This window comes from Mastigoproctus giganteus, chromosome 8, assembly GCF_048544385.1.
Source record: "Mastigoproctus giganteus isolate SK-2022 chromosome 8, ASM4854438v1, whole genome shotgun sequence".
In the NCBI taxonomy this organism is placed as follows: Eukaryota; Metazoa; Arthropoda; class Arachnida; order Uropygi; family Thelyphonidae; genus Mastigoproctus; species Mastigoproctus giganteus.
In genome coordinates this window covers 230,771,431-230,798,587 of record NC_143582.1, presented here as the reverse complement: position 1 = coordinate 230,798,587, position 27,157 = coordinate 230,771,431, and the positions used below count along the sequence as shown (strand labels likewise).

Here is a 27,157-nt window from a genome sequence, read left to right as displayed (position 1 = left end):
TTTTATAAAAAGAAGGGAGCACAGCAGGGTGCAAAGCCCCCTAGTAATATATTATTACATTATTTAATATCACATTGTACTCCCCATGTTATATTATATATTATATAATATATAATATAATATAATATATATATATATATATATATATATATAATAATAATAATAATAATAAGTTGAAATAAGAAGGTAGAAAAATGGAAAAAAGAAGTATAGTGTAATCAAAGCAGCAAATGCCAAATCTGAACAGAGCATGGACAATAAAGTAACAAAAAAAACAAAAGAAGGAGATAGAGAGTGATAGAAGGTAATAAAAAAATTTATAATAAGAGATAAATAATTATAAAATTGATAAAATAATTAGAAAATTAACAAAATAAGGACATTGCCACACAATTTACACAACCGGTCTCTCATCAGGTGTCAACAGCCAGGATTGCTGTTGAGACCTGATGAGACAACAGCCAAACAAAATAACATCTGTCTTAATTTCTAATGTATACTACAAGGCAAAGGGTAACAAGCATAAATAAAAATGAGAATAAAATATATTTTGTTATCAAAGTAGATGAAAATGAAAATAAAATTTTGTGAAAAAACAAAAAAATTTACAAAGATTAAAAGGAGGATTTTGAAAACATTTTTTGAAATTAAAAACCGGAATCAACAAAAAATTTCTAGGAACATATAAGTTATTAGTCTAATCTAAATAAAGGTAAAGAGATTTGAAAACAGTAAAAAATAAGTAGCATTGGAAAAAATAATTTACTTTGTAGAGACATGTGAGGAAAAGGTGGCAACACAAATGTACACAGGACAAAATTAAACTAAAATTGAATAATGCATGCCAATGATATACAAATATAAAGTTCTATGATGGCACACTTAGTGATCAAAATTTTTTCAAAACCAGAAATAAGTAGAAACTAAAAAATAAATAAAAAACCATGCATCACATAGACACATCATACTAAACATAGTCATGAACTATTAAATTATGCTATATACAAAGTGCATGAGCATAGAGTAAAAAATATGAAATGAGGTAATAAAATGCGATTATGTATCCAAAAAATGAAAAAAAAATAAATAAGTTACGAATTAAGCCAAAAAGTAAGAAATTTAGACCAGCACCGGGCAGAAACACCAAGACCAAAAGTGTGCAAAAAATCACAAAGATATACACAATACAAACTACACACACACATAAAAAAAAAACTGCATGTGTACCCTGTACGCGCGAAAGATGTTTTATGTTAAAACATCTTTGATGAAAATCAGAACTGTTTTAAAATTGAACAGCTAGAACCGAAGTCATGAATATTTTAAGCTCATGCCAGCTACAAGAAGAGAGCTGAGGATAGGGAGACATGAGAATGTGGCTGTTGAAGTTTCTTTGAACCTGCCCTTGGCAGAATACATATGATGAATTAAAGAGGAGCTGGCATCCTTCCAGTTTAGGATTTTATCTTAACATTTTGAAATTAGCTTGAAGGAAAATCAAAAGGCTGCTTACCATATTCAAGCTCAGTAGTAATATGCATCCTCCAGTTCCTTCGGACAACACTGAACCCTCCACTCTCTAGCATCATTATAATGTGACTGTCAGTTGGTTCCTTGTCAACACGATCACTAACATCCTAAGCACATTAAAGAAAAATTTAAAAATTAAATTTCATTCACATATTATTTCAATCCATCTACTAAATGTTTCTCCCCCTTTCTAGTATTATTAGTGGCAACATAATGCAAGAAAGCAAAGCTTACACAGAACCAGCCAAAATAAAAAAAAAAAAAAAAATTACATTACCAAATTAATTTCACCACTCCTAATAATTTGTACACACAATACATTCAATTTTTTTTCTCTAATATCAATAATGGCAAAATGATGCAAGAAAACAAGCTTATACAGCATCAGCAAAAAGAAAAGATAAGGGAAAATTAAATGAATAAAACTTCACACATCGCCAGTCCAACTGCTATAATATTCTGTCTAGTTCTTCCTTAAATTTATTCAACCTACCTGCTTCCACAACACCAAATGGAAGTATGTTCCAAAACCAACTATCCAATGGCTGAAGTTAAGTTTTCGCACATTTATCCTGCTAACGTTCTTGGTCATTTAAAAAAACTTCCTCTTGCTCATGTGATGTCTGAGCAAGAGGAAGATGGCATTAGCATTTAGCTTATTCAATCCATTCACAGCCTTGCATATCCTTCATCAGATTTCATCATTTAGCACCAATATTCAGCTTATTTAGTCCAATCACCTCAATCAAAGCTCCTTGCAGGCATCTAGTTACCAGCTGCTGAAATTTGCAGAACTGAAGCATTACAGGAAGTGGCTATAATTGGTGATTTGACTGTCAGATGAGCAGGAAATATATTGTGCAAAAAAGGCTAGGTGGAATTAGATTTTTAAAGGAAAAAAGAGTAATGTACATATTGGTACTACTGATATTAAGAGTAGGATATCTAAGGATTTAATAAATAAGCATTAGCATTAGCATTAGTAGAGGCATTTGATGCAAGAAAGCAAGCTTATGCAGCATCAGCCAAAAAAAAAAAAAAAAACCCACTTCACCCCTCTGTTCGTTCAAAATACCTGTCCAGCTTATTTAGGCTATCAACATCCACTACAAGGGATGGAAGTCTGCTCCACCAACCAACCACCCGCTGGCTAAAGGCAAATTTCCGCACGTCTCTCCTACATCTGTCTTTCCTCAATTTGAATTTATGCCCTCTCAGGTGATTATTCTGAGCTAGAGGAAGAATCCCATCAGCATTGAGCATGCTCAAACCATTCAAGGCTTTATACACCTCTATCAGATCACCTCGCTGGTGCCCCTAGTCTCCAGACACTGTAATTTGCAAAACTTAAGCCTTTCTTCGTAAGAGCACCCCTTTGTTTCATTCACTAATCTTGTTGCCCTTTTCTGTACTCGTTCCAGCAGCTCTACATCCTTCTTGAAATGAGGCCTCCAGACCTGTATACAGTACTCTAGGTGTGGCCTGACCATTGCCTTATACAAGGGAATAATCACCTCCTTATCCCTGCTGGAAAAATTACTGTATATCATTGACAATACTCCATGAGCTACTCTTGCAGCCCATCTGCACTGCTCAGAGAACTTCATATCTGCCTGCACAACCACCCCCAAGTCCCTTTCATTCTCTACCACTGTCAGTGTAGTACCACAGAGTTGATACGTTGCTCTAGGGTTGCTGTTTCCCATGTGTAGTACTTTACATTTGTCAAGGTTAAACTTCATTTGCCACCTCTCAGCCCATCTGCTCAATCTTTCCAGATCCTGTTGCAGCAGCATAGTGTCAGTAGTGTCCTTGACAACCCTGCCAACCTTCGTATCGTCTGCAAACTTGGACATTAAGCTTGATATACCATCATCAATATCATTTATAAATACAGAAAACAATAATGGACCCAACACTGAGCCCTGAGGGACTCCACTAATAACATTAGTCCACGATGAGCAGTGTCCATTGATTACCACTCTCTGTCTTCTCCCCCTCAACCACCCCTTTATCCATAGCAGCAATTTGCCTCCAATGTCACACTGCTCCAATTTGTGTAGCAGTCTTCCATGTCCAACAGTATCAAAAGCCTTTCTAAGATCCAAGTATATAATATCAAAGCTATTCCCTGCATCCAGTTCTTTTGTGACTGCATCATAGTATCCAATCAAATTGGTCAGGCAAGACTTCCCCTTAACAAAGCCATGCTGTGTCCGAGCTATAACTGAAGTCTTGTCTAAATGATCCTGCAGTGCTTCTTTAACCAGTGCCTCCATTAATTTTCCTGGAACAGAAGTTAAGCTCACAGGTCTATAATTACTTGTGTCAGCCTTTGATCCTCCTTTGTGAATTGGGGTCACATTTGCACATTTCCAGTCTATGGGTACCACCCCAGAGTCCAAGGAAGCTCTCATAATTATGGCTAAGGGTTTGCTTACTTCCTTTGCTGCCTCCTTTAATATAACTGGATAGATCCCATCCACCCCAGGTGCCTTTCTTGTGTTTATCTTCAACAGTTTCTCCACCACTTTACTCCCAGTTATTTCAAGATTCTGTAGCTCACTGCTAGAGTTGAATACACCTCTGGCATTCCCCTCGCTGAATAACTCCTCATGTGTGAATGTCGATGCAAAATATTCATTTAGTTTGTTAGCTACCTGAGCAGGATCATCAACAGTTGACCCATCAATATCAAGTGGACCAAACTGATTCATCCCCTTTCTTCTAGAGTTTACATAAGTAAAGAACTCTTTGCTGTTTTTCTTTGCATCCCTTGCCAAGGATTTCTTGTAATCTGCCTTCGCCTGCCTAACCTCCTTTGTAACTTGGTTGCATATCAACTTGTATCTATCATAGGCTTCTGTGTCATGTTAATTTGTAAGTATCCCATGCATTTTTCTTCTCTGCCATATGTCTCATTAGTTCATCTGACATCCATTTTGGCCTAAACCTTGAACAATATTTCTTAGTTGGTATGTAAAGCCTAGTAGCTTCCAATACGTTCTTTGAATGCTTCCCATTTTGAATTTGCTGTTGGTAACATCATCAGTTGGTCCCACTGTATAGAAAAGTATAGCACAACATTCAGAAAATGTGTCATGAGATAGGATTGAAACTGAAGGTCACTGCAATCCTATCCAAGCATGACAGGAAAGAGTAAATGATGATAAGCCTTGTTGCAGTCCAACTCTTTGTTGATCATTTCGGCTATGGAGAGACTATGCAAAGCTCATTGAGTAGAATTTTTCCCAGTGTCCTTGTTAATAGTAGTAGTGGCATGTGATGTAAGAAAGCAAGTGTATGAGCTTATGCAGCATCAGCCAAAAAAAAAAAAAAAAAATCACACCATTCCCTCCAAATGTCTGTCCAGTTCTTCCTTAAATTTATTTAACCTATCAACTTCCACAATGACAGATGGAAATTTATTCCAGCAATTAACCACCCGCTGGCTAAAAGCAAATTTCCGCACATCTATTCTACATCTGTCTTTCTTAATTTCAATTTATGCCCACTTAAGTTCGTAATCTCAACAAGTGGAAGGATCCCATCAGAATTCAACATGCTCAACCCATTCAAGGCTTTATACACCTCAATCAGATCACCGCGCAGGTGCCTAGTGTCCTGCCACTGCAATTTGCAGAACTTAAGCCTCTCTTGGTAAGAGGATCCCTTCATTCCCCTCACCAATCTTGTCACCCTTCTCTGTACACGTTCAAGCAAATGTCCATCCTTTCTAAAATGAGGCCTCCAGACCTGTACGCAGTACTCAAGGTGGCCTGACCATTGCCTTATACGGGGGGACAATCACCTCCTTTTCCCTGCTAGCAAAATTCCTATATATCTTTGACCAAAACCCCATGATCTGCCCTGGCAGCCTGTCTGCATTGCTCAGAAAACTTCATATCTGACTTCACAATTACTCCCAGGTTTTTTTCATTTTCTACAACCTTAAGTGTAGTACCACACAGTTGGTATGTTTCTCTGAGGTTACTTCTACTCATATGCAGTACTTTGTATTTGTCAGGGTTGCCACTTCAGTTGCCATTTCTTAGCCCATCTGCCCAAATATTCTAGATCCTGTTGCAGTAGCACATTGGGCCCAACACCGAACCCTGTGGGACTCCACTAATAACATTTGTCCACGAAGAGCAGCTTGTTATTTGGTTTTTAGGAGCATTAGCAACTAAGGCCATATTGCTCTGGAATATGCCGTGGTCATTCCCTGACCTTTCCGCATCCTCCGCATTTGGTGGTAACGGGCTCGAACCCCGGTCTAATCAAGAAGCATGTGCTACGCACTGTTGCTCCTTCCCACCTGGCAATGGAGACGCCATGAAGAGCAGCACCCATTGATTACCACACTCTGTCTTCTCCAACTTAACCATCCTTTTATCCATTGTAGCAACTTACCCTTAATACTATTCTGCTCCAATTTGTACAATATTCTTCCATGCACAACAGTATCAAAAGCTTTCCTAAAATCCAAATATATGATATCAAAATTATTTTTTGCATCCAGTTCCTTTGTAACCACATCATAATATCCTATCAAATTTGTCACACAAGAATTTCCCTTAACAAACCCATGCTGTGTCTGAATTACTGCTGCAGTCTTGTCTAGATGATCCTGCAATGCATCTTTAACCAGTGACGCCATTATTTTACCCGGAACAGAAGTTAAACTAATTGGTCTGTAATTACTCTTGTCACCATTCGATCCCCCTTTGTGAATTTGGGATATATTTGCACATCTCCAGTCCATGGGGACCTCCCCTGAGTCTCAGGATGCTCTCATAATTATGGCTAAGGGTTTGCTTAGTTGCTTTGCTGCCTCCTTCAATATAACTGGATAGATCCCATCCACCGAAGGTGCCTTCTTATGTTTAACTTCAACAATTTCTCCTCCACTTTGCTCTCAGTTATTACAAAATCATTAAGCATCCTGCTACAATCTGATAACCTTCTGCCATTTTCAAACCTTAATAACTCCTCATGTGTGAATGTAGATGCAAAATACTCATTCAGTTTCTTTGCTATCTGAGCACGATCATCAACAATCAAACCATCGATATCAAGTGGACCAATCAGATTCTTCTCCTTCCTTTAACAGTTTATATAAGTAAAGAAATCCTTGCTGTTTTTCATAGCATCCTTTTCCAAAGATTTCTTGTAATCTGCCAACGCCTGCCTGACCTAATTACAGACTAGCTTATATCTGCCATAGGCTTCTGAGTAGGTTGATAATTTATATGCATCCCATGTATATAACAGAAGAGACTGTTTCTACAGTGATGATATACACTAAATAGTAGGGGGCACGAAGATTTCCTGATGCTATCTACCTTGAGGTTGTCACAGACATTCTCTCAGATATACCAGACAAGCTGTACTTGCTACCTGGAAGTCTAAAACGCTGATGAGACTGATATTCAGGTGACAATCAAGTCAAGTGTACCCAATTTCGGTGAAGTCCGGAGGATCTGTGACAGCCAAATCCTCTGTTTGCCCCTTCACGATGGTGGGACTGTTAAATCCTGTTTATAACCTCCATGCACAAGTACATGGTGGGCGACCACCCAGGTGTGAACCAATGCAAGCAGGGGTCGAGGTGTGGCGCCCACACCTCGACCCCTGCATGGAGGAATGCCGCACCTCTTTGTTACCAGGCATTACTAGGTGATAGATGATTCTCATCAACCGGTGCAATACCACCACTTTGCTTATTGGAGGCTTGAAGTGGTGGAACCCATGTTTAATCTCTAGAGTTAAGTTCTGGTCAACCCTTCCCCATCTCTTCCATCATGCAGTATGATTGATGACTTCTGAGGTTATGATGAACATCGTGGCAGATCCAATCTTCCTTACATTTCGAGGGTACAGATCTAAAACGGTGTTCGCAGGCCGGCCGCTAGTTAGTACACCGGACTGAACCTACTGGTAACTCTCTAGGAAGCTTCCGGATCAGCTAGTGTATAATCTTGCTACCTCTGCTCTGCCAGATAGTGACTGGAGGGAGTCCGAGTAGTGTGTATGCGGGGAGCATTGTCGAGGCCACGTTATGTCAAGGATCTGGGTATATTCTTGCCATGTGTACGCCATATTCAAAAATTTCATTACTTCATACAGCATGTCCCGCCCATGTTTTTCTTACTATTGAATACACCAAGAATTGTCAAACTATTAGAGCAAGCTTATCTGCAAAAAGATCTAAACCTCTGAACTTCCTAATTCATTTCACAAATATACGTGGTCTCAATTCTAATCTCAACAATGTCCATTTCCACTTGCAGTCTGCCAAACCCCATGTACTTTTGAATACACCAAGAATTGTCAAACTATTAGAGCAAGCTTATCTGCAAAAAGATCTAAACCTCCGAAGCACTTCCTAATTCATTTCACAAATATACGTGGTCTCAATTCTAATCTCAACAATGTCCATTTCCACTTGCAGTCTGCCAACCCCATGTACTTTTTCTGACAGAATCTCAGTTATTGGTTGATTCAACTACTGCTCAACTCAGATGCCCAAATTATTCGCTGTATGATTCCTTTCGCCTCAAAGGTGGTACTTGTACATATGTCCATTCGGATATTCCCTGTCAGAGAATTGGCAATTTGGAATCTCCTCTCTTTGATCTTCTCTGGCTTAAAATCTCTCTACTTCATTGTGTCAAATTCATCTGTTGTCTCGTGGTAATCAATGGACACTGCTCAACGTGGACTAATGTTATTAGTGGAGTTCCTCAAGGTTCAGTGTTGGGTCCGTTGTTGTTTTCGGTGTTTATGAATGATATTGATGATGGTATATCAAGTTTAATGTCCAAGTTTGCAGATGATACAAAGGTTGGCAGGGTCGTTAAGGACACTACTGACGCTATGCTGCAGCAACAGGATCTGGAAAGGTTGAACAGATGGGCTGAGAGGTGGCAAATGAAGTTTAACATTGACAAATGTAAAGTACTACATATGGGAAACAGTAACCCCAGAGCAACGTATCAACTCTGCGGTACTACACTGACAGTGGTGGAGAATGAAAAGGACCTGGGGATAATTGTGCAGGCAGATATGAAGTTCTCTGAGCAGTGCAGACGAGCTGCAAGAGTAGCTCATGGTGTCTTGTCAATGATATACAGGAATTTTTCTAGAAGGGATAAGGAGGTGATTATTCCCTTGTATAAGGCAATGGTTAGGCCACATCTTGAGTACTGTATACAGGTCTGGAGGCCTCATTTCAAGAAGGATGTAGAGCTGCTGGAACGGGTACAGAGAAGAGCAACAAGATTAGCGAATGGAACAAAGGGTTGCTCTTACGAAGAAAGGCTTAAGTTTTGCAAATTACAGAATCTGGAGACTAGGCACCGGCGAGGTGATCTGATAGAGGTGTATAAGGCTTTGAATGGTTTGAGCATGCTCAATGCCAATGGGATTCTTCATCTTGCTCAGAATAATCACCTCAGAGGGCATAAATTCAAATTGAGGAAGGACGGATGTCGGATAGATGTGCGGAAATTTGCCTTTGGCCAGCGGGTGGTTGGTTGGTGGAACCGACTTCCATCATTTGTTGTTGAAGCTGATAGCCTAAACAAATTTAAACCTAAACTGGACAGGTATTTCGAACGAACGGAGGGGTGAAATGGGAGTGGGGTTTTTTTTTTTTTTTTTTTTTGGCTGATGCTGAATAAGCTTGCTTTCGTGCATCATAAGCCTCTACTAATGCTAATACTAATGCTAACTCCACTAATCACTTGGAGCTCTTTGACTTCCTCTCTTTGCAACTTGACTTCCTCCAGTCCAACTTTCCTAACAGTGAGGTAATTTTCCTTTGGTGATTTTAATGTTCACAACTCCAGCTGGATTCCCTTTTCTAGTCACACTGACCCAGCTGGTTGAGATGCTGAGGCTTTTGCAATATCTAATGACCTTGAACAGATTGTTCATTTACCTACAAGAATAGCGAACAATACTAATCATACAGCCAACACGCTTGTTCTTTTTCTCACAAACAACCCTTCTGTTAGTTTGTTATTTTGTTTTTAGGAGCATTAGCAACTAAGGCCATATTGCTCCGGGGATATGCGGTGGTCATTCCCTGACCTTTCCGCATCCTCTGCTGTATTTGGTGGTCACAGGCTCGAACCCTGGTCTGATCAAGAAGCGTGTGCTAGTCAAATCTTCTAAGTATACGGCAAAACTGAGAGGTCCTTTAGGCACTTCAGATCACAACTTGGTGATTGTCTCTTCTCCAATGGAGCCTTTATCTCATGGCAATTCCCAACCTCGTATTGTTTGGCATTACAAGAATGCAAAATGGGATGACCTGCGAGATTTCTTTTCTTCTTTTCCTTGGCTGGATTACTGAATCAAAACTTCTGATGTCAACGTTTGCTCAGATCGTGTCAGTGAAATTATTCTTGCAGGAATGGAATCCTTTATACCACACTCCACTTTAAAATCTCGTCCTTTATCTAAACCTTGGTTTTCCAATAAATGTGCTAAGGCTGTTCAAGAAAAGAATGTTGTATATCGTAATTGGCTTGTTTCTAATTCTTCAGTTTCATTTTCTGCCAACCAAAGCTCGCAACAACTGTAAAGCAGTAATTAATCAGACCAAACTAGAGTTTGAATAGGCTAAGAGCAGAAAACTTGCTTCTTGGCCTAATGGTAGCCGAGCATTCTGGTCTCTTGCCGCAACTTTTGCCCATCTCTGTTCCCACCTCTGTCCAAACCAGATGGTTCTGTTGTCACTTCAGCCAAGGATAAAGCTGACCTGCTAGCATCCCATTCTATTTCCAACTCATGTATTTATGATCTTGGTAAAACACCTCCCACCATTCCCAACATGCTCCATTCAATGCCTCCTGTCTTCTTCCGTCAAAAGGATGTCAGAACGATTTTGACGAATCTTGATGCTAAGAAAGCTCCAGGTCCCGATGGTATTTATCCACTCGTTCTCGAAACCTGTGCTCCTGAACTTACTCCTATTCTTTGCTGCCTTTTTTCACTTTGTTATTCCAAAAGTGTTTTTCTTTCTGTTTGGAAATTTGCTCATATCCAGCTAGTTCCTAAAAAGGGTGACAAATTCCTCCCATCCAATTAACGTCCCATGGCAATTACTTCTACCCTTTCTAAAGTAATCGAGAAATCAATTAACTGCCAACTCTTAAACTACCTAGAAATCTTCTGTGTGATCAATGATCGCCAGTATGGATTCCGTCAGTACCGATCCACTGGTGATAATCTGGCTTATGTTACCCATTTATGGACTAATTCAATAAAAAGGTTCTGTGAAACACAATTAGTTCCTCTTGACATCTCAAAGGCTTTCAATCGTGTTCAGCATGAAGGTCTTTTAAACAATCTTCCATCTTATGGTTTGCCAACTGTTTTTAGTAGTTGGTTATCCAGTTTTCTCTCTGATCGCTCACTGAGGCTGATCGTAGATGGTTCTCTGTCTTCTAAGTTCTCCACTAATGCCGGTGTCCCCCAAAGTTCAGTTCTTTCCCCCACTCTTTTCCTCTTGTATATTAATGACCTTCTTCCATTGACTGGAAATCCTATCCACAGTTTTGCCGATGATAGCACATTGCATTCCACTTTCCATTTTGAGAAACCTTGCTCTGCTCAATCAGCTTCAACTTCTCGAAAATCTGCTACCAATTCCTTAAATGCCGATCTTCAGGTAATTCTCCAGTGGGGAAAAGACCACTTAGTTGATTTCAACCCTTCTAAAACTCAGTCTTGTCTTATATCTCACAAAAAGGATTCTTCTGCTCCTATGCTTATCTTCAGTGTCACTCCGATTTCTAGGCAAAATGTTATATCTCTTTTGTGGATTACCCTGACTTCTAATCTGTCTTGGCACAAGCACATTACAATTATTGCTTCCTCTGCATCTAAAGAAGTTGGTTTTCTCTTTTGTTCTCGGTGTTACTTTTCTTCCAAACAGCTGTTCGCTCTGTATAAATCACAAATCCGTCCTACCATGGAATATTGTTCCGACATCTTTGAGCAGTGCTCCGAAAACCTCTTTCAGGCTTCTTGATTCCATTCAGAAGAGGGCAGTTAGGTTAATTAATGATTCATCTCTAAGGAGTCTCTCCACTTGCTGTCTCATAGACGTACTGTTTCTGCTGCATGCCTCTTCTACAGATACTTCCATGGGCACTGTTCTTCTGAATTGGCTTGTATAATTCCCGCTCTCTCTTTCAAAACAGTCCAAACGCGTACCGACACCAGCCAACATCCATTTACTGTCCAACTTCAAACTCACAGAACTAAATTTTCATCTTCCTTGTTTATTCATTCAACTGCCGTTTTCTGGAACAACCTTCCTTCATATGTATTTCCTGAAAATTACAGTCTACAGAAGTTCAAGTCCAATGTCAACAAATATCTTCTTTCGTCTTCTCAACTTCAAACCCAAGCACAGTACTAAGTACTATAGGTTCTCATACCTCTCGTGTTTGGGGTATACATAAAAAAAAAAAAAAAAAAAAATCTTTACTGTGTACCTCGAACTACTCTTGTACAGTGCAGCCTGATGACATGGTGCATTAGTCTTGGAAGATCCATTTCACGTCTGGGAAAATATGCAACATGGCAGGGTGCACATGATTTCCTAAGAGCTGCTGGTATACCACTTCACCAGTGAATCACTGGTCGATATGCATCAGGGTCATAGTTCTTGCCAGAAAAACATGCCCCATATTAATCAACTACTGCCATTGCCTAGATAGTGGGCACCATGAACGATGGCCCATGGCTCGTGTTGCTTGTGCCATATACAAAGGCATGAGGCACCAAGTATTTGGACTCATCTGAATAGAACACTCCTTTCCAGTCCTGCAGTGTCCAACCAGTGTGTTGCTGATATCACAGCATTCAAATTCAATGATGATCAGTACTGAGGAGAGGATGTCCCTTGGACTGTCTACTGTGGAATCCTATATGTCTGAGTGAGAGGTGCATCATCATTTAGGATATTCTTCTTGCATTCTTCATTATTATAATCAACTGTTGTGTCAAATGTAACATAGCGACCAGCCATTCAGCCCATACAACATTCTGCACCCTTTGTTCATGACGAACAGCCACCTTGTGTAATCCTTTACAGTTCTGTACATTCTTTGTACACCTTAATCACAGTGGGCCATAAGCCACCTGCAAGACATGTTTGACACACTACTTCCCATAATTATGCTCTTTTGAAACTCGGTGATATATTTACTATGTCCCATAACTGCTACTTTATCACTTTGATTTACACAACGCAATGTAAATTGCCAATGCTCTAGTATAAAAAGCTGTAAGAATTTTTATACTGAAAGCTATGCGGCATAGTCTATTATGGATGGGGGTGGTCATGATTCAATGATCGCTGAGTGTATATATAAAGTATGCCAGTTTACTCAGAAATAATTTGTACAACTTAAATCTTGATGTCAACTTCATACCCATATTACTTTATTAATATTAATAAAGTTTTGAATCATATATTTGTTTCTTGTTCATGGTTACTTGTGTTTATTTTCCCACTAGTTCCATAAATTAGTCATCCACAATTTGTTTTTGATTTGGTATGGTTTGATACTGTTTTCATATAATAAAGACAAAAACACAAAATGCAATATTCGCTATTGAGGTAGCAACGTGCAATTTTTTTGATTTTTTGCATATTACACCAAATTTGAAATAAATATGAAAATGGAAGTGACTATTAATCTCTAATATATATATTTAAAAAAATATTTATATACACATAATAAGCGGAAATATATATATATGCATGTGCATATCTGAATTTTGTACCCTTAAAGGTTTTTAAATTGGAAAATGAAAAGGACTAACAGTTTCATGTTTTATTTTTAAAAACATTAAAATTTTTTATTAAAAAATAAAAAACACATATGAGTATTGCAATCCATTAAAAAAAAATTATCAGTATACTACAAGCAAAATTTGAAAAAAACCTAAAAGTTGAGGTTTGTGTAACTCAGGAATGTCTAATAAAATATTGTTGCTATATCCCTGATATGCCAAAATTACAAAAAGCACATAATATTATCAGAAGAATGAAGGAAAATAGTTATATATTTTTAATAAGTTCAATTAAAAACTTTATCTGGGGACAGCAGTGAAGTAGCCGGAGTGGCACATAAGAAAAGAAAAAACACATGTTATTGTACAGTACTGTAAAAACTGGTAAGTATTTCTTAGCCTTGGTTATTATTATAGTTGACCTTTGTTGGTGCCGACCGCTTCTCGTATTCTCTCTTTCTTCTTTATTGTGTTCACCATTGCCACTGACAAATCTGAATTCCGCGTGATACTTGTTAATGTTTGGCCATTTTCATTTATATCAACATTATAAGGGTTTTTTCGAGATTTCACAGATGCACCGTTTTCAAACTTTTGAATAATTTCAAGTTTTTGTTTAAATGAAAGCACAACTCTTGCATTTGCCCATCATTTTTGTGATTTCTGAACAACAAAAAAAAAAAAAAAAAAAAAACCCGAAATCCCTGACATGCATAATGAAACAAAATTTGTCTTTTTGTAATGCGATGGAACACAACAATCGACACAATGCACTAAAACAAACTAAACATTTGCCTTTTTTTTGAGTGGCGGACATGAAGACAGCGCATGGGGGGGGTGTTCAAGATAACAGGCACACTAATCTCCTAATGCCGCCTTATAACGCCGCTTCTTGTCACTTATTTATGACTTGCAAAACATCTGTTTATACCTATTCTAGTTATTACTTGAATTTTACGATTTCTGGTTGATTTTTTTTTTTTTTTTTAATTTGGAATTTTGAAGTGTCCTGGTTAATCTGATCCTGGTAAATTGAGAGTCTACTGTACTTGTCAGGTGCCCCACCACCATTTTGTTATAAATTTTGTGAAAATCTGAGGTGTCATTAATGCTGGGCTAACATATATAAGACAAAACTAAAAGAAACATTGTTTATTTGCAAAACATATCTAACAGAACTCCAAGTAAAATGATAAATAAAAATAACTGCGTTTCTATAACATACTCTACTGCATTGCATTTTAAATAAACTCTTTCATTATTTCCCAAAAGTCACCCCACCCTCCATTACCAATATACTTCTGCTGATTCACAAATACTGGGATGCCATTATGGGAACATATATTTTTTTTTTGGTTGGTTTGTTGTTGAGTCAGTTTTTTGCCACACTTTGTGCCACTTTCAAGGCATGACTGTGACTGCTTTTGTACAATGGCTGGTTGGTGTGGAGGGGATAGAATGACTTTTAGACAGTTGATAAAAGGGTGTTTGTCATGTTGAATACTTTGGTTAACGCACCAATTCATATGGTACGTTAGATCACACAGTCTTTAAATTATTGTGCTTATAGAGAACAAAAGAAAATAATAAAAACAGCACATATTCAAAATGATCAATTGCTATAAAAATGAAACTAAAGAAAAAATATAATGCAATTATTATATTAACTCCATAATCCTAACATTGTAACCTTCCACTTACTTGAAAGAACTGCAACTGCTTTTCCTTTGACCAAAACATAGGATGCTTTACTATGGCATTTGCAGATGGGCGTTCTGATGGCTCAGCTTTGATCATCTGCAGTATTAGGCTGTAAGCTATATATATATTCATAAATGTGAAATTAATTTCATGAGTATACAGAAATATAAGAAATCCAGAAAACTTCAATTTCAATAATAATAAAATCTTTTTTCCTTCATATTCCCAAATATGAAGTTAGCTTGTACATCCAACCTCCTTTTCCACTATTCTGTGGATATTAAAGATCTTTCTCTTGATATTTCCTTTCCACACTCATTTACACAAATTGTACTTACTAGCATTAGATGAGGCATATGAAGCAAGAAAGCAAACTTATAGAGCATAACCAAAAAAAAATAAAATAAAATAAAAATAAACAAAACAACCTTCCCATTTCAATCATCTGGTCACTCCACATGTTTGTCTAGTTCAGCCTTAAATTTATTTAAGCTATCAACTTCCACAACAACAGACGAAAGTCTGTTCCAGCAAAACCCACTGGCTAAGGACAAACATCCACACATCTATTCTACAACAGGGGCTCTGGTCATGGAAGAGAACAGTTGGTGGATTTTTAGCTGCTGTAAAGGGATAAGTATTTTTAATTTTTATTTTCTTTGTTAATTAACATACTACATTGTGTTTTACAGAGATATTAAATAGGTTTAGCAGCATTCGTTAATTTCTTATTTTGAATTTAACTAGAGATTTTTGGAAGTTACGACTCCCGGTGTTGGTACCAATATCATTGAACTAGCCGCAATATTGTAGTCGATAAGAAATAGTATAACATATATACATCTCGAACTGATAGCGTAAGGTATAAGGTAAAACTAGATAGCACAATACGAAGCACTGTATTATTATTATTATAGTATTATCAATTAATAAAAAATATTATTAATCTTATTAAATTTCATTGATAATTAAATTGTATTTAAATGAAAATGATAACCCAGACTAGAGCTGCAAAGCAAAGATCACAGACTAGTGAGAGTACTGTGACTCGGGGCAGAAACAAAGGGGGCTTTCTCCAATGCATCACAGTCTAAAAAATGTGCAAAATGTTTGCAGACTTGTCTAAAACAGGACATGTCCTAGCCAAGGAGGATACTTTTGTGTGTGTGCTAGATGTTTAGAGTGTCAAGAAATTAGGAGCAAACTTAGCATTCTGCTGGGTGTATATGAGAACTTGAGGTGTATGGTGTATGGTTCTTTCTTCAAAGAAATTAATATGACGAGTCCGTCAAGTTACCCATCAGCTACCCAGCTCAACGGCAGAGCTCAATCCAGTGCATCGGGCAACACAAAGGCAATCTCGAAGGCAGAATATGCAGGTCAACACAGGAACTAGTTATTATTGATGAGTCTATTGTCAGGGAGATGAAGAATATGCTACAAAATGATAGGTGGAACAGGACCAAGGCATGTCTGCCAGGAGACTTCTTTTAAGAGCATAAAAGGTGATTAGCATTAGTAGAGGCATATAATGCAAGAAAGCAAGCCTATTCAGCATCAGCCAAAGGGAAAAAAAAAAAAAACACGCTCCAATTTCACCCCTCCGTTCGTTCCAAGTACCTGTCCAGCTCACCCTTAAATTTAATTAGGCTATCAACTTCCACAACAAAGGATGGAAGTCTATTCCATCAAACAACCACCCGCTGGCTAAAGACAAACTTCCGCACATCTATCCTACATCTATCTTTCCTCAATTTGAATTCATGCCCTCTCAAATGATTATTCTGAGCAAGAGGAAGAATTCCATCAGCATTGAGCATTCTCAAATCATTCAAGCCTTTATACACCTCAATCAGATCACCTGGAGACTAGGCACCAGACACTGTAATTTTCAAAATATAAGCCTTTCTTCGTAAGAGCAATCCTTTGTTCCATTCACTAATCTTGTTGCCCTTCTCTGTACTCGTTCCAACAGATTTACATCTTTCTTAAAATGAGGGCACCAGACCTGTATACAGTACTCAAGGTTTGGGCTAACCTTTGCCTTATATAAGGGGATAACCACCTTATCCCTGCTAGAAAAATTCCTGTCTATCATTGACAAGACACCATGAGCTACTCTTGCAGACCATCTGCACTGCTCAGAAAACTTCATATCTGCCTGCACAATTACCCCCAGGTCCTTTTCATTCCCTACCACAGTCAGTGTAATACCACGGAGTTGATACGTTACTCTGGGGTTGCTGTTTCCCATACATTTGTCAACGTTAAACTTCATTTGCCACCTCTCAGCCCATCTGCTCAACCTTTCCAGATCCTGTTGCAGCAGCATAGTGTCAGTAGTGTCCTTGACAACATTGCCAACCTTCGTATCGTCTGCAAACTTGGACATTAAGCCCGATATACCATCATTAATATCATTTATAAATACAGAAAACAATAATGGACCTAACATTGAACCCCGAGAGACTCCACTAATAACATTAGTCCACGATCTGCAGTGTCCATTGATTACCACTCTCTGTCTTCTCCCCCTCAACCACCCCTTTATCCATACCAGCAATTTGCCACCAATGCCACACTGCTCCAATTTGTGCAGCAGTCTTCCATGTGCAACAGTATCAAAAGCCTTTCTAAGATCCAAATATATGATATCAAAGATATTCGCTGCATCCAGTTCCTTTATGACTACATCATAGTATCCAATCAAATTGTTCACGCAAAACTTTCCTTAACAAAACCATGTTGTGTCCGAGTTACAACTGAAGTCTTGTCTAGATGATCCTGTAGTGCTTCTTTAACCAGTGCCTTCATTAATTTTCCTGGAACAGAAGTTAAACTAACAGGTCTCTAATACTTGTGTTGCCCTTTGATCCTCCTTTGTGAATTGAGGTCACATTTGCACATCTCCAGTCCATGGGTACCTCCTCTGAGTCCAAAGAAGCTCTCATAATTATGGCTAAGCGTTTGCTTACTTCCTTTGTTGCCTCCTTTAATATAACTGGATAGACCCATCCACCCCAGGTGTCTTTTTTCTATTTATCTTCAACAATTTCTCCTACACTTTCCTCTCAGTTATTACAAAATCATCCAGCTCACTGCCAGAGTTTAACTCACCTCTGGCATTCCCCTCCCTGAATAACTCCTCATGGGTGAATGTAGATGCAAAATACTCATTTAGTTTGTTAGCCACCTGAGCAGGATCATCAACAGTTGAACCATCAATATCCAGTGGACCAATCTGATTCATCATCCCTTTCCTTCTAGAGTTTACATAAAAAAAGAACTCTTTGTTGTTTTTCTTTGCATGCTTTGCCAAGGATTTCTCATAATCTGCCTTTGCCTGCCTAATCTCCTTTGTGACTTGGTTACAGACCAGCTTATATCTATCATAAGCTTCCATGTCACCCATTAATTTATATGTATCCCATGCAATTTTCTTCTCTGCCACATGTCTTATTAGTTCATCGGACATCCATTTAGGCCTAAATCTTGAACAATATTTTTTAGTTGGTATGTAAAGACTAGAAGCTTCCAAGATAAATTCTTTGAATGTTTCCCATTTTAAATTTGCTGTTGGTAACATCATCAGTTGGTCCCACCGTATAGAATTTAAATACTGTCTCAGACCACCATAGTCACCTTTAGGAAAGAAAAAAACCCTTCCCTTTACCCCTGATGGTAGTTACCTCTTTGAGTAAATCCCAATTCAGCACACTGTGATCACTGCCACCTAATGGTTTCTTTATCTGCAGATTCTTAATGCATGAAGAATCACTACTGATAATTATATCAAGAGTATTACTCCCTTTAGTTGCCTCCCGAACATGCTGCTGTAGAAAACAATCATCCAATAAATCCACAAAAGCCTTGCTAGTGTGTGAGTGACCAACCCACAAATTCCAGTCAATATCTGGGAAATTAAAATCCCCCATTATAAGACTCTCTGATTTACTGGCCCATTCTATTTCCCTGTACAGTATCTTATTATACTCATCAGAGTCATTAGGCTATAGCACACTCCTACTCTCAATTTTGATTTACCTATGCTTATGTCACACCAAACTGACTCAACACTGCCCTGTTCATCGATGTCGACTTGCTTCACTTCCTTGGATTTTATGTGTTTCTTAACTAATAGCATAACCCCTCCTCCCTTCCTATCCTGTCTATCCTTTCTGTAGACGTTGTACTCCCCAAATTCCATGTTCTGTTCCTTATATCTGTGTGACACCACGTCTCTTATATCCCAACAATATCTGCCTTTGATGTTTTGAGCAATACCTCAAATTCATCAAATTTATTTACTAAACTCTTAGCATTGGTGTACACGCAAGTATACATGCACCTGTTTCAATTCTTAGCTACCCTAACACAACCCATGTGTTTACTTGTACCGCAATGACTTCCAGCAGTCTCTGAAATATCCTGTGTCTTGTTTTTCAGGCTTCTGCTCATTCCAATAGAAGCAGTGCAAGAATCTCTTTCACCTCTGCCAGTGGCTACTGTTAATCTATTAGTCTTTGTCTCCCCCCAAGCTAGCAGTTTTCCGACCCACCTAACACTGCCTCGATAGCATCAGCAAATATTCTTGCACCTTTTCTATTTAAGTGTATCCCATCCCTGTAGAAGCAATCTCTCCTGTTAACAAGTACAGTGCAGGCTGAAAAAAAGTCTACCCATTGAGCCTTGCACAATCTTTCCAGGGCCGAATTGATCGAAAAGGTTCTCATCATATACTCTCTCCTATCGTGTCTGGACAGAATTGCAGACACTTTGAAATTCAACCCTACTTCACGGCTTTTTTTCAACAGTGACCTGTACTTGTTAGGTAATTCTGCTGGTCTCCTACTCTTCAATTATTCAATTGTTCAAATATTCAATTAGTTTGTTAGCTACCTGAGCAGGATCATGAACAGTTGAACCATCGATATCAAGTGGACCAATCTGATTCAATCCCCTTTTTAACATAAGAGTTTACATAAGTAAAGAACTCTTTGCTGTATTTCTTTGCATCCTTTGCCAAAGGATGCAAAGAATCTGATGCCGTAATCTGCCTTCGCCTGCCTAACCTCCTTTGTAACTTGGTTACAAGACCAGCTTATATCTATCATAGGCTTCTGTGTCCCGTGTTAATTTATATGTATGCCATGGATTTTTCTTGACTGTCACATGTCTAATTAGTTAATCTGAAAGCAGCATGTTCGGGAGGCAACCAGAGAGAGTAATACTCTTGATCTGGTTATCAGCAGTGATCATTCGTGTATTAAGAATTTGCAGATAAAGGAACCACTAAGTGGAAGCGACAGTGTACCGATGTGGTATTTACTTAAAGATTTAATTACCATCAGGGGTAAAGAAAGGGTTTTTGCTTCTGTAAAGGTGAGTACAGTGGTCTCAGAAAGATTATAAATTCTGTACAGTGGGAGTAAATTCTAAGTGGGAAGCTTTCAAGGAATTAATCGTGGATGCTAATAAAATTTCTTACCTATTAAGACATATTGTTCGAGGTTTAGGCCTAAATGGTTATCTAATGAACTAATGAGACTCGCAACAGAGAAGAAAAATGCATGTGATGCATATAAATTAGCAAGCGACTCAGAAGCCTATGGCAGATATAAGCTAGCCTGTTGTTTGTTTGTTTTTTTTTTAGGAGCATCAGCAACTAAAGCCATATTGCTCCTGGATATGCGGTGGTCATTCCCTGACCTTTCCACATCCTCCGTATTTGGTGGTGACGGGCTCGAACCCCGGTCTAATCAAGAAGTGTGTGCTATGCACTGCCACTCTTTCCCACCTGGCTACGGAGGCGCCTAGCTAGTATGTAATCAGGTCACAAAGGAGGTTAGGCAGGCGAAGGCATATTACGAGAAATCCTTGGCAAAAGATGCTAAGAAAAACAGCAAGGATTTCTTTACTTATATAAACTCTAAAAGGAAGGGGATGAATCTGATTGGTCAACTTGACATCGATGGTTTGAATGTTGATGATCCTGCTCAGAAAGCAAACAAACTAAATGAGTATTTTGCATCTACATTCACACATGAGGAATTATTAAGGTTTCAGAATAGCAGAAGGTTATCAAATTGTATGAGGATACTTAATGATTTCGTAATAACTGAGAGCAAAGTGAAGGAGAAATTGTTGAAGTTAAACATAAGAAAAGCGCCTGGAGTGCATGGGATCATTCCAGTTATATTAAAGGAGGCGGCAAAGCAACTAAGCAAACCCTTAGCCATAATTATGAGAGCATCCTTGAACTCAGCGGAGGTTCCCACAGACTGGAGATGTGCAAACAAATCCCCAATTCACAAAGGGGGATCGAAGGGTGACACGAGTAATTACAGACCAGTTAGTTTCACTTCTGTTCCGGGTAAAATAATGGAGTCACTTGTTAAAGATGCATTGCAGGATCATTTAGACAAGACTGCGGCAATAATTCAGCACAGCATGGGTTTGTTGAGGGAAAGTCTTGTCTGACAAATTTGATAGGATCTTATGATGTGGTTACAGGGGAACTGGATGCAAAAAATAATTTTGATATCATATATTTGGATTTCAGGAAAGCTTTTGACACTGTTGCGCATGGAAGACTATTGTACAAATTGGAACAGAATGGTATTAAGGGTAAGTTGCTACAATGGATAAAAGGATGGTTAAGTGGGAGAAGACAGAGAGTGGTAATCAATGGGTGCTGCTCTTCGTGGATTAATGTTATTAGTGGAGTCCCACAGGGTTCGGTGTTGGATCCACTGTTGTTTTGTATATTTATCAATGATATTGATGAAGCTATATCAGGCTTAATGTCGAAGTTGTTGACAGTAATGGCAGTGTGCTACTGCAACAGGATCTAGATAATTTGGGCAGATGGGCTAAGAATCGGCAACTGAAGTATAACCTTGAGAGAGTGCTGCACATGGGTAGAAGTAACCCCAGAGAAACATACCAACTGTGTAGTACTACACTTAAGATGGTAGAAAATGAAAAAGAACTGGGAGTAATTCTGCATTCAGATATGAAGTTTTCTGAGCAAAGTAGACAGGCTGCCAGGGCAGGTCATGGTGTTTTGTCGATGATATATAGGAATTTTGCTAGCAGGGAAAAGGAGGTGATTGTCCTTCTGTATAAGGCACTGGTCAGGCTATGCCTTGAGTACTGAATAGTCTGGAGGCCTCATTTTAGGAAGGATGTGGATTTGCTTGAGCTTTACAGAGAAGGGCAACATGATTGGTGAGGGAAATGAAGGGATCCCCTTACCAAGAGAGGCTTAAGTTCTGCAAATTGCAGTGGCTGGAGACTAGGCACCTGCACTGTGATCTGATTGAGGTGTTTAAGGCCTTGAATGTGTTGAGCACGCTGAATTCTGATGGGATCCTTCCACTTGTTCAGATTACGAACTTAAGGGGGCATAAATCCAAATTAAGAAAAGACAGATGTGGAAATTTGCCTTTAGCCAGCAGATGGTTAATTGCTGGAACAAACTTCCATCTGTCGTTGTGGAAGTTGATAGGTTGAATAAATTTAAGGAGGAACTGGACAGGCATTTGGAGGAATGGTGTAATTTTTTTTTTTTTTTTTTGGCTGATACTGCATAAGCTCATACATTTGCTTTCTTGCATCACAATGCCACTACTACTACTACTACTACTACTACTACTACTACTACATCCATTTAGACATAAATATTGAACAATATTTCTTTGTTGGTATAAAAAGCCTACTAGCTTCCAAGATTAATTCTTTGAATGCTTCCCATTTTGAATTTGCTGTTGGTAACATTATCAGGTTGTTCCATCATATATATATAATTTAAATACTGTCTGAGACCACTCTAGTCACCTTTACGAAAGCACCGTGAATTAGGGTTGAATTTGAAAGTGTCTGCAATTCTGCTCCGACATGATAGGAGGGAGTATATGATGAGGGCGTTGTCGATCAGTTCTGCCCTGGAAAGATAGTGCAAGGCTCAAGGGGTAGAATTTTTTTCAGCCTGTCTGTACTTGTTAACAGGAGAGACTGCTTCTACAGGGATGGGATACACTTAAATAGAAAGGGTGCAAAAATATTTGCTGATGCTATCGAGGCAGTGTTAGGTGGGTCGGAAAACTGCTAGCTTGGGGGGTGGATACAAGGACTAATAGATTAACAGTAGCCACTAGCAGAGGTTAAAGTGATTCTTGCACTGCTTCTATTGGAATAAGTAGCAGACTGGAATACAAGATACAGAGCATTTCAGAGACTGCTGGGAGTCATTGCGGTAAAAGAAAACACATGGGATGTGTTAGGGTAGCTAAGAATAGGAACAGGTGCATGTATACTTGCATGTACACCAGTGCTAGGAGTTTGGTAAATAAATTTGATGAATTTGAGGTATTGCTCAGAACATCAAAGGCAGATATTGTTGGGATATCAGAGACATGGTGTCACACAAATATAAAGAATGCAGAACTGGAATTTGGGGAGTACAATGTGTACAGAAAGGACAGACAAGATAGGAAGGGAGGAGGGGTTATACAATTAGTTAAGAAACATATAAAATCCAAGGAAGTGAAGCCAGTCGACATCGCTGGACAGTGCAGTGTCGAGTCAGTTTGGTGTGACATAAGCATTGGGAGATCAAAATTGAGAGCAGGAGTGTGTTATAGGCCTAATGATTCTGATGAGTATAATAAGGAACTGTACAGGGAAATAGAGTGGGCCAGTAAATCAGAGAGTCTTATAATGGGAGATTTTAATTTCCCAAATATTGACTGGAATTTATGGGTTGGTCACTCATACACTAGCAAGGCTTTTGTGGATTTATTTAATGATTGTTTTCTACATCAGCATGTTTGGGAGGCAACTAGAGAGAGTAATACTCTTGATTTGATTATCAGTAGTGATTCTTCATGCATTAAGAATCTGCAGATAAAGGAACCACTAGGTGGCAGTGATCACAGTGTGCTGAAGTGGGATTTACTCAAAGAGGTAACACTATCAGGGGTAAAGGGAAGGGTTTTTTTCTTTCGTAAAAGTGACTACGGTGGTCTGAGACAGTATTTAAATTTTATACGGTGGGACCAACTGGTGATGTTACCAACAGCATATTCAAAATGGGAAGCATTCAAAGAATTTATCTTGGAAGCTACTATGCTTAACATACCAATTAAGAAATATTGTTCAAGGTTTAGGCCTAAATGGATGTCAGATGAACTAATGAGACATATGGCAGAGAAGAAAAATGCATGGGATACATATAAATTAATGGGTGACATGGAAGCCTATGATAGATATAAGCTGGTCTGTAACCAAGTCACAAAGGAGTTTAGGCAGGCAGAGACAGAGTATGAGAAATTCTTGGCAAAGGACACAAAGAAAAACAACAAAGAGTTCTTTACCTATGTAAACTCTAGAAGGAAAGGGATGAATCAGATTGGACCACTGGATATTGATAGTTCGACTGTTGAGGAGCCTGCTCAGGTGGCTAACAAACTAAACGAGTATTTTGCATGTACATTCACACATGAGGGGAATGCCAGTGGTGAAGTAAACTCTGGCAGTGAGCTAGATGATTTTGTAATAACTGAGAGGAAAGTGGAGGATAAACATAAAAAAGGCACCCAGGGTGGATGGGATCTATCCAGTTATATTAAAGGAGGCAGCAAAGGAAGTAAGCAAACCCTTATCCATAATTATGAGAGCTTCTTTTGACTCAGGGGAGGTACCCATGGACTGGAGATGTGCAAATGTGATCCCAATTCACAAAGGAGGATCAAAGGGCAACTCAAGTAATTATAGACCTGTTAGTTTAACTTCTGTTCCAGGAAAATAAATGGAGGTACTGGCTAAAGAAGCACTGCAGGATCATCTAGACAAGACTTCAGTTATAGCTCGGACACAGCATGGTTTTGTTTAGGGAAAGTCTTGCCTGACCAATTTGATTGGATACTATGATGCAGTCAAAAAGAACTGGATGCAAGGAATAAATTTGATATTATATATTTGGATCTTAGAGAGGCTTTTTGATACTGTTGCACATGGAAGACTGCTGCCCAAATTGGAGCAGTGTGGCACTGGAGGCAAATTGCTGCTATGGATAAAAGGGTGGTTGAGGGGGAGAAGACAGAGAGTGATAATCAATGGACACCGCTCATCGTGGACTAATGTTATTAGTGGAATCCCTCAAGGTTCGGTGTTGGGTCCATTATTGTTTTCTGTATTTATAAATGATATTGATGATGGTGTATCAAGCTTAATGTCCAAAGTGCAGACGATACAAAGGTTGGCAGGGTTGTCAAGGACACTACTGACACTATGCTGCTGCAACAGGATCTGGAAAGGTTGAGCAGATGGGCTGAGAGGTGGCAAATGAAGTTTAACATTGACAAATGTAAAGTACTACACATGGGAAACAGCAACCCCAGAGCAACGTATCAACTCTGTGGTACTACACTGACAGTGGTAGAGAATAAAAGGGACTTGGGAGTGGTTGTGCAGGCAGATATGAAGTTCTCTGAGCAGTGCAGACAGGCTGCAAGAGTAGCTCATGGAGTATTGTCAATGATATACAGGAATTTTTCCAGCAGGGATAAGGAGGTGATTATTCCCTTGTATAAGGCAATGGTCAGGCCACACCTTGAGTGCTGTATACAGGTCTGGAGATCTCATTTCAAGAAGGATGTAGAGCTGCTGGAATGATTACAGCGAAGGGCAACAAGATTAGTGAAGGGAACAAAGGGTTGCTCTTATGAAGAAAGGCTTAAGTTTTGCAAATTATAGTGTGTGGCAACTAGGCACCAGCGAGGTGATCTGGTAGAGGTGTATAAAGCGTTGAATGGTTTGAGCATGCTCAATGTCAATGGGATTCTTCCTCTTGCTTAGAATAATCATCTGAGAGGGCATAAATTCAAATTGAGGAAAGACAGATGCAGGACAGATGTACAGAAATTTGCCTTTAGCCAGCGGGTAGTTGGTTGGTGGAACAGACTTCCATCCCCTGTTGTGGAAGTTGATAGCTTAAATAAGTGCAAGGCTCAGCTGGGCAGGTATTTTGAACGAATGGAGGGGTGAAATGGGAGTGGGTTTTTTTTTTTTTTTTGTCTGATGCTGCATAAGCTTGCTTTCTTTGCATCATATGCCTCTACTAATGCTAATGCTAATGTTAAACAACAATTCTGGATCTTGCATGACTGTCTATCCTTCATTGGGCTACATCATGTTAGGTCTCATAGCCTTGTCGTTCCACTCAATACAGATGTTTGATTTTATAGGGAAAAGGGTGGAGGTCTACCAGTGCCATTACATGTGATGTGTGATAAGCACCAGATAATCTCAATGAATTTGATTGGGCCTGTTGTTGAATCTCATTAGTTCCTTTTATCACTTTTTGTTATGCTGATGGACAGGCTCTTCTAGGCTCAGGATTTCTAGTAGCCTTCTATGAAAAACCTTACAATATTTAATTCAGCTCTTCTTGAACAAAGAGGCCTCGAGACATTTTTGTGTCTTTGATACATACCAATGGCTGTAATAACATTATCACCATCCCTGTAATAAGGTTAATTAAAAGTGCTTTACCTTTAGACAACATTTAAAAAACAAAAACTTGAACTTAGTATTTATCTTGATTGATGAGGAATAAAACCATGGTAAGTAGACAATCAAATTCTTTGATGTCAGTGCTATTTTTATAACAAATACAAAACTAATTTGTTTACTAGAGTGAATAAATTACTTAAGCACCCTTGTGGTAAAATTTTGAAAATTTTAAAATTGCTTAAAAATAATCACACATATACTGATTACAATGCAAAATACTGCTTTTTGATCTACAGTTTTTTAATTAATTTTTAAAAGTGGGAAAGGACTTTAACCTCTATATTCAGAAGTACACAATACTTCTGAATATAGAGGTTAAAGCAGCAAAACAAATGTCTAGCTACACCTAATGGATGAAAATACAGTGTTTAGGCAATCACTTTTCTTTGTCTTGAGATTTTCAATTTTGGAACCTTGTAGTCTACATATCATTTGAATAATTTATATTAAATAAGTTTCATAATATGCTGTTATTTTGATAAACTGTGTTAAGACTAATTATTAAGTAATAGAAAGAGGTTAAATTAAA

At 38.6% G+C, this 27,157-nt stretch overlaps 1 protein-coding gene across 1 annotated transcript in view; it reads right to left on the bottom strand.

The window, feature by feature from the left end:
* Positions 1 to 27,157, bottom strand: part of LOC150082409 (serine/threonine-protein kinase/endoribonuclease IRE1-like) — a 402,966-nt gene that overhangs the window by 46,541 nt on the left and 329,268 nt on the right. Inside the window, exons 19-21 of the mRNA XM_090380512.1 lie at positions 17,225 to 17,233; positions 15,052 to 15,167; positions 1,514 to 1,637 (exon numbers count right to left, since the gene is read on the bottom strand). Coding sequence (XP_090236638.1) covers positions 1,514 to 1,637; positions 15,052 to 15,167; positions 17,225 to 17,233 — 249 coding nt within the window. The remainder of the gene's footprint in view (positions 1 to 1,513; positions 1,638 to 15,051; positions 15,168 to 17,224; positions 17,234 to 27,157) is intronic.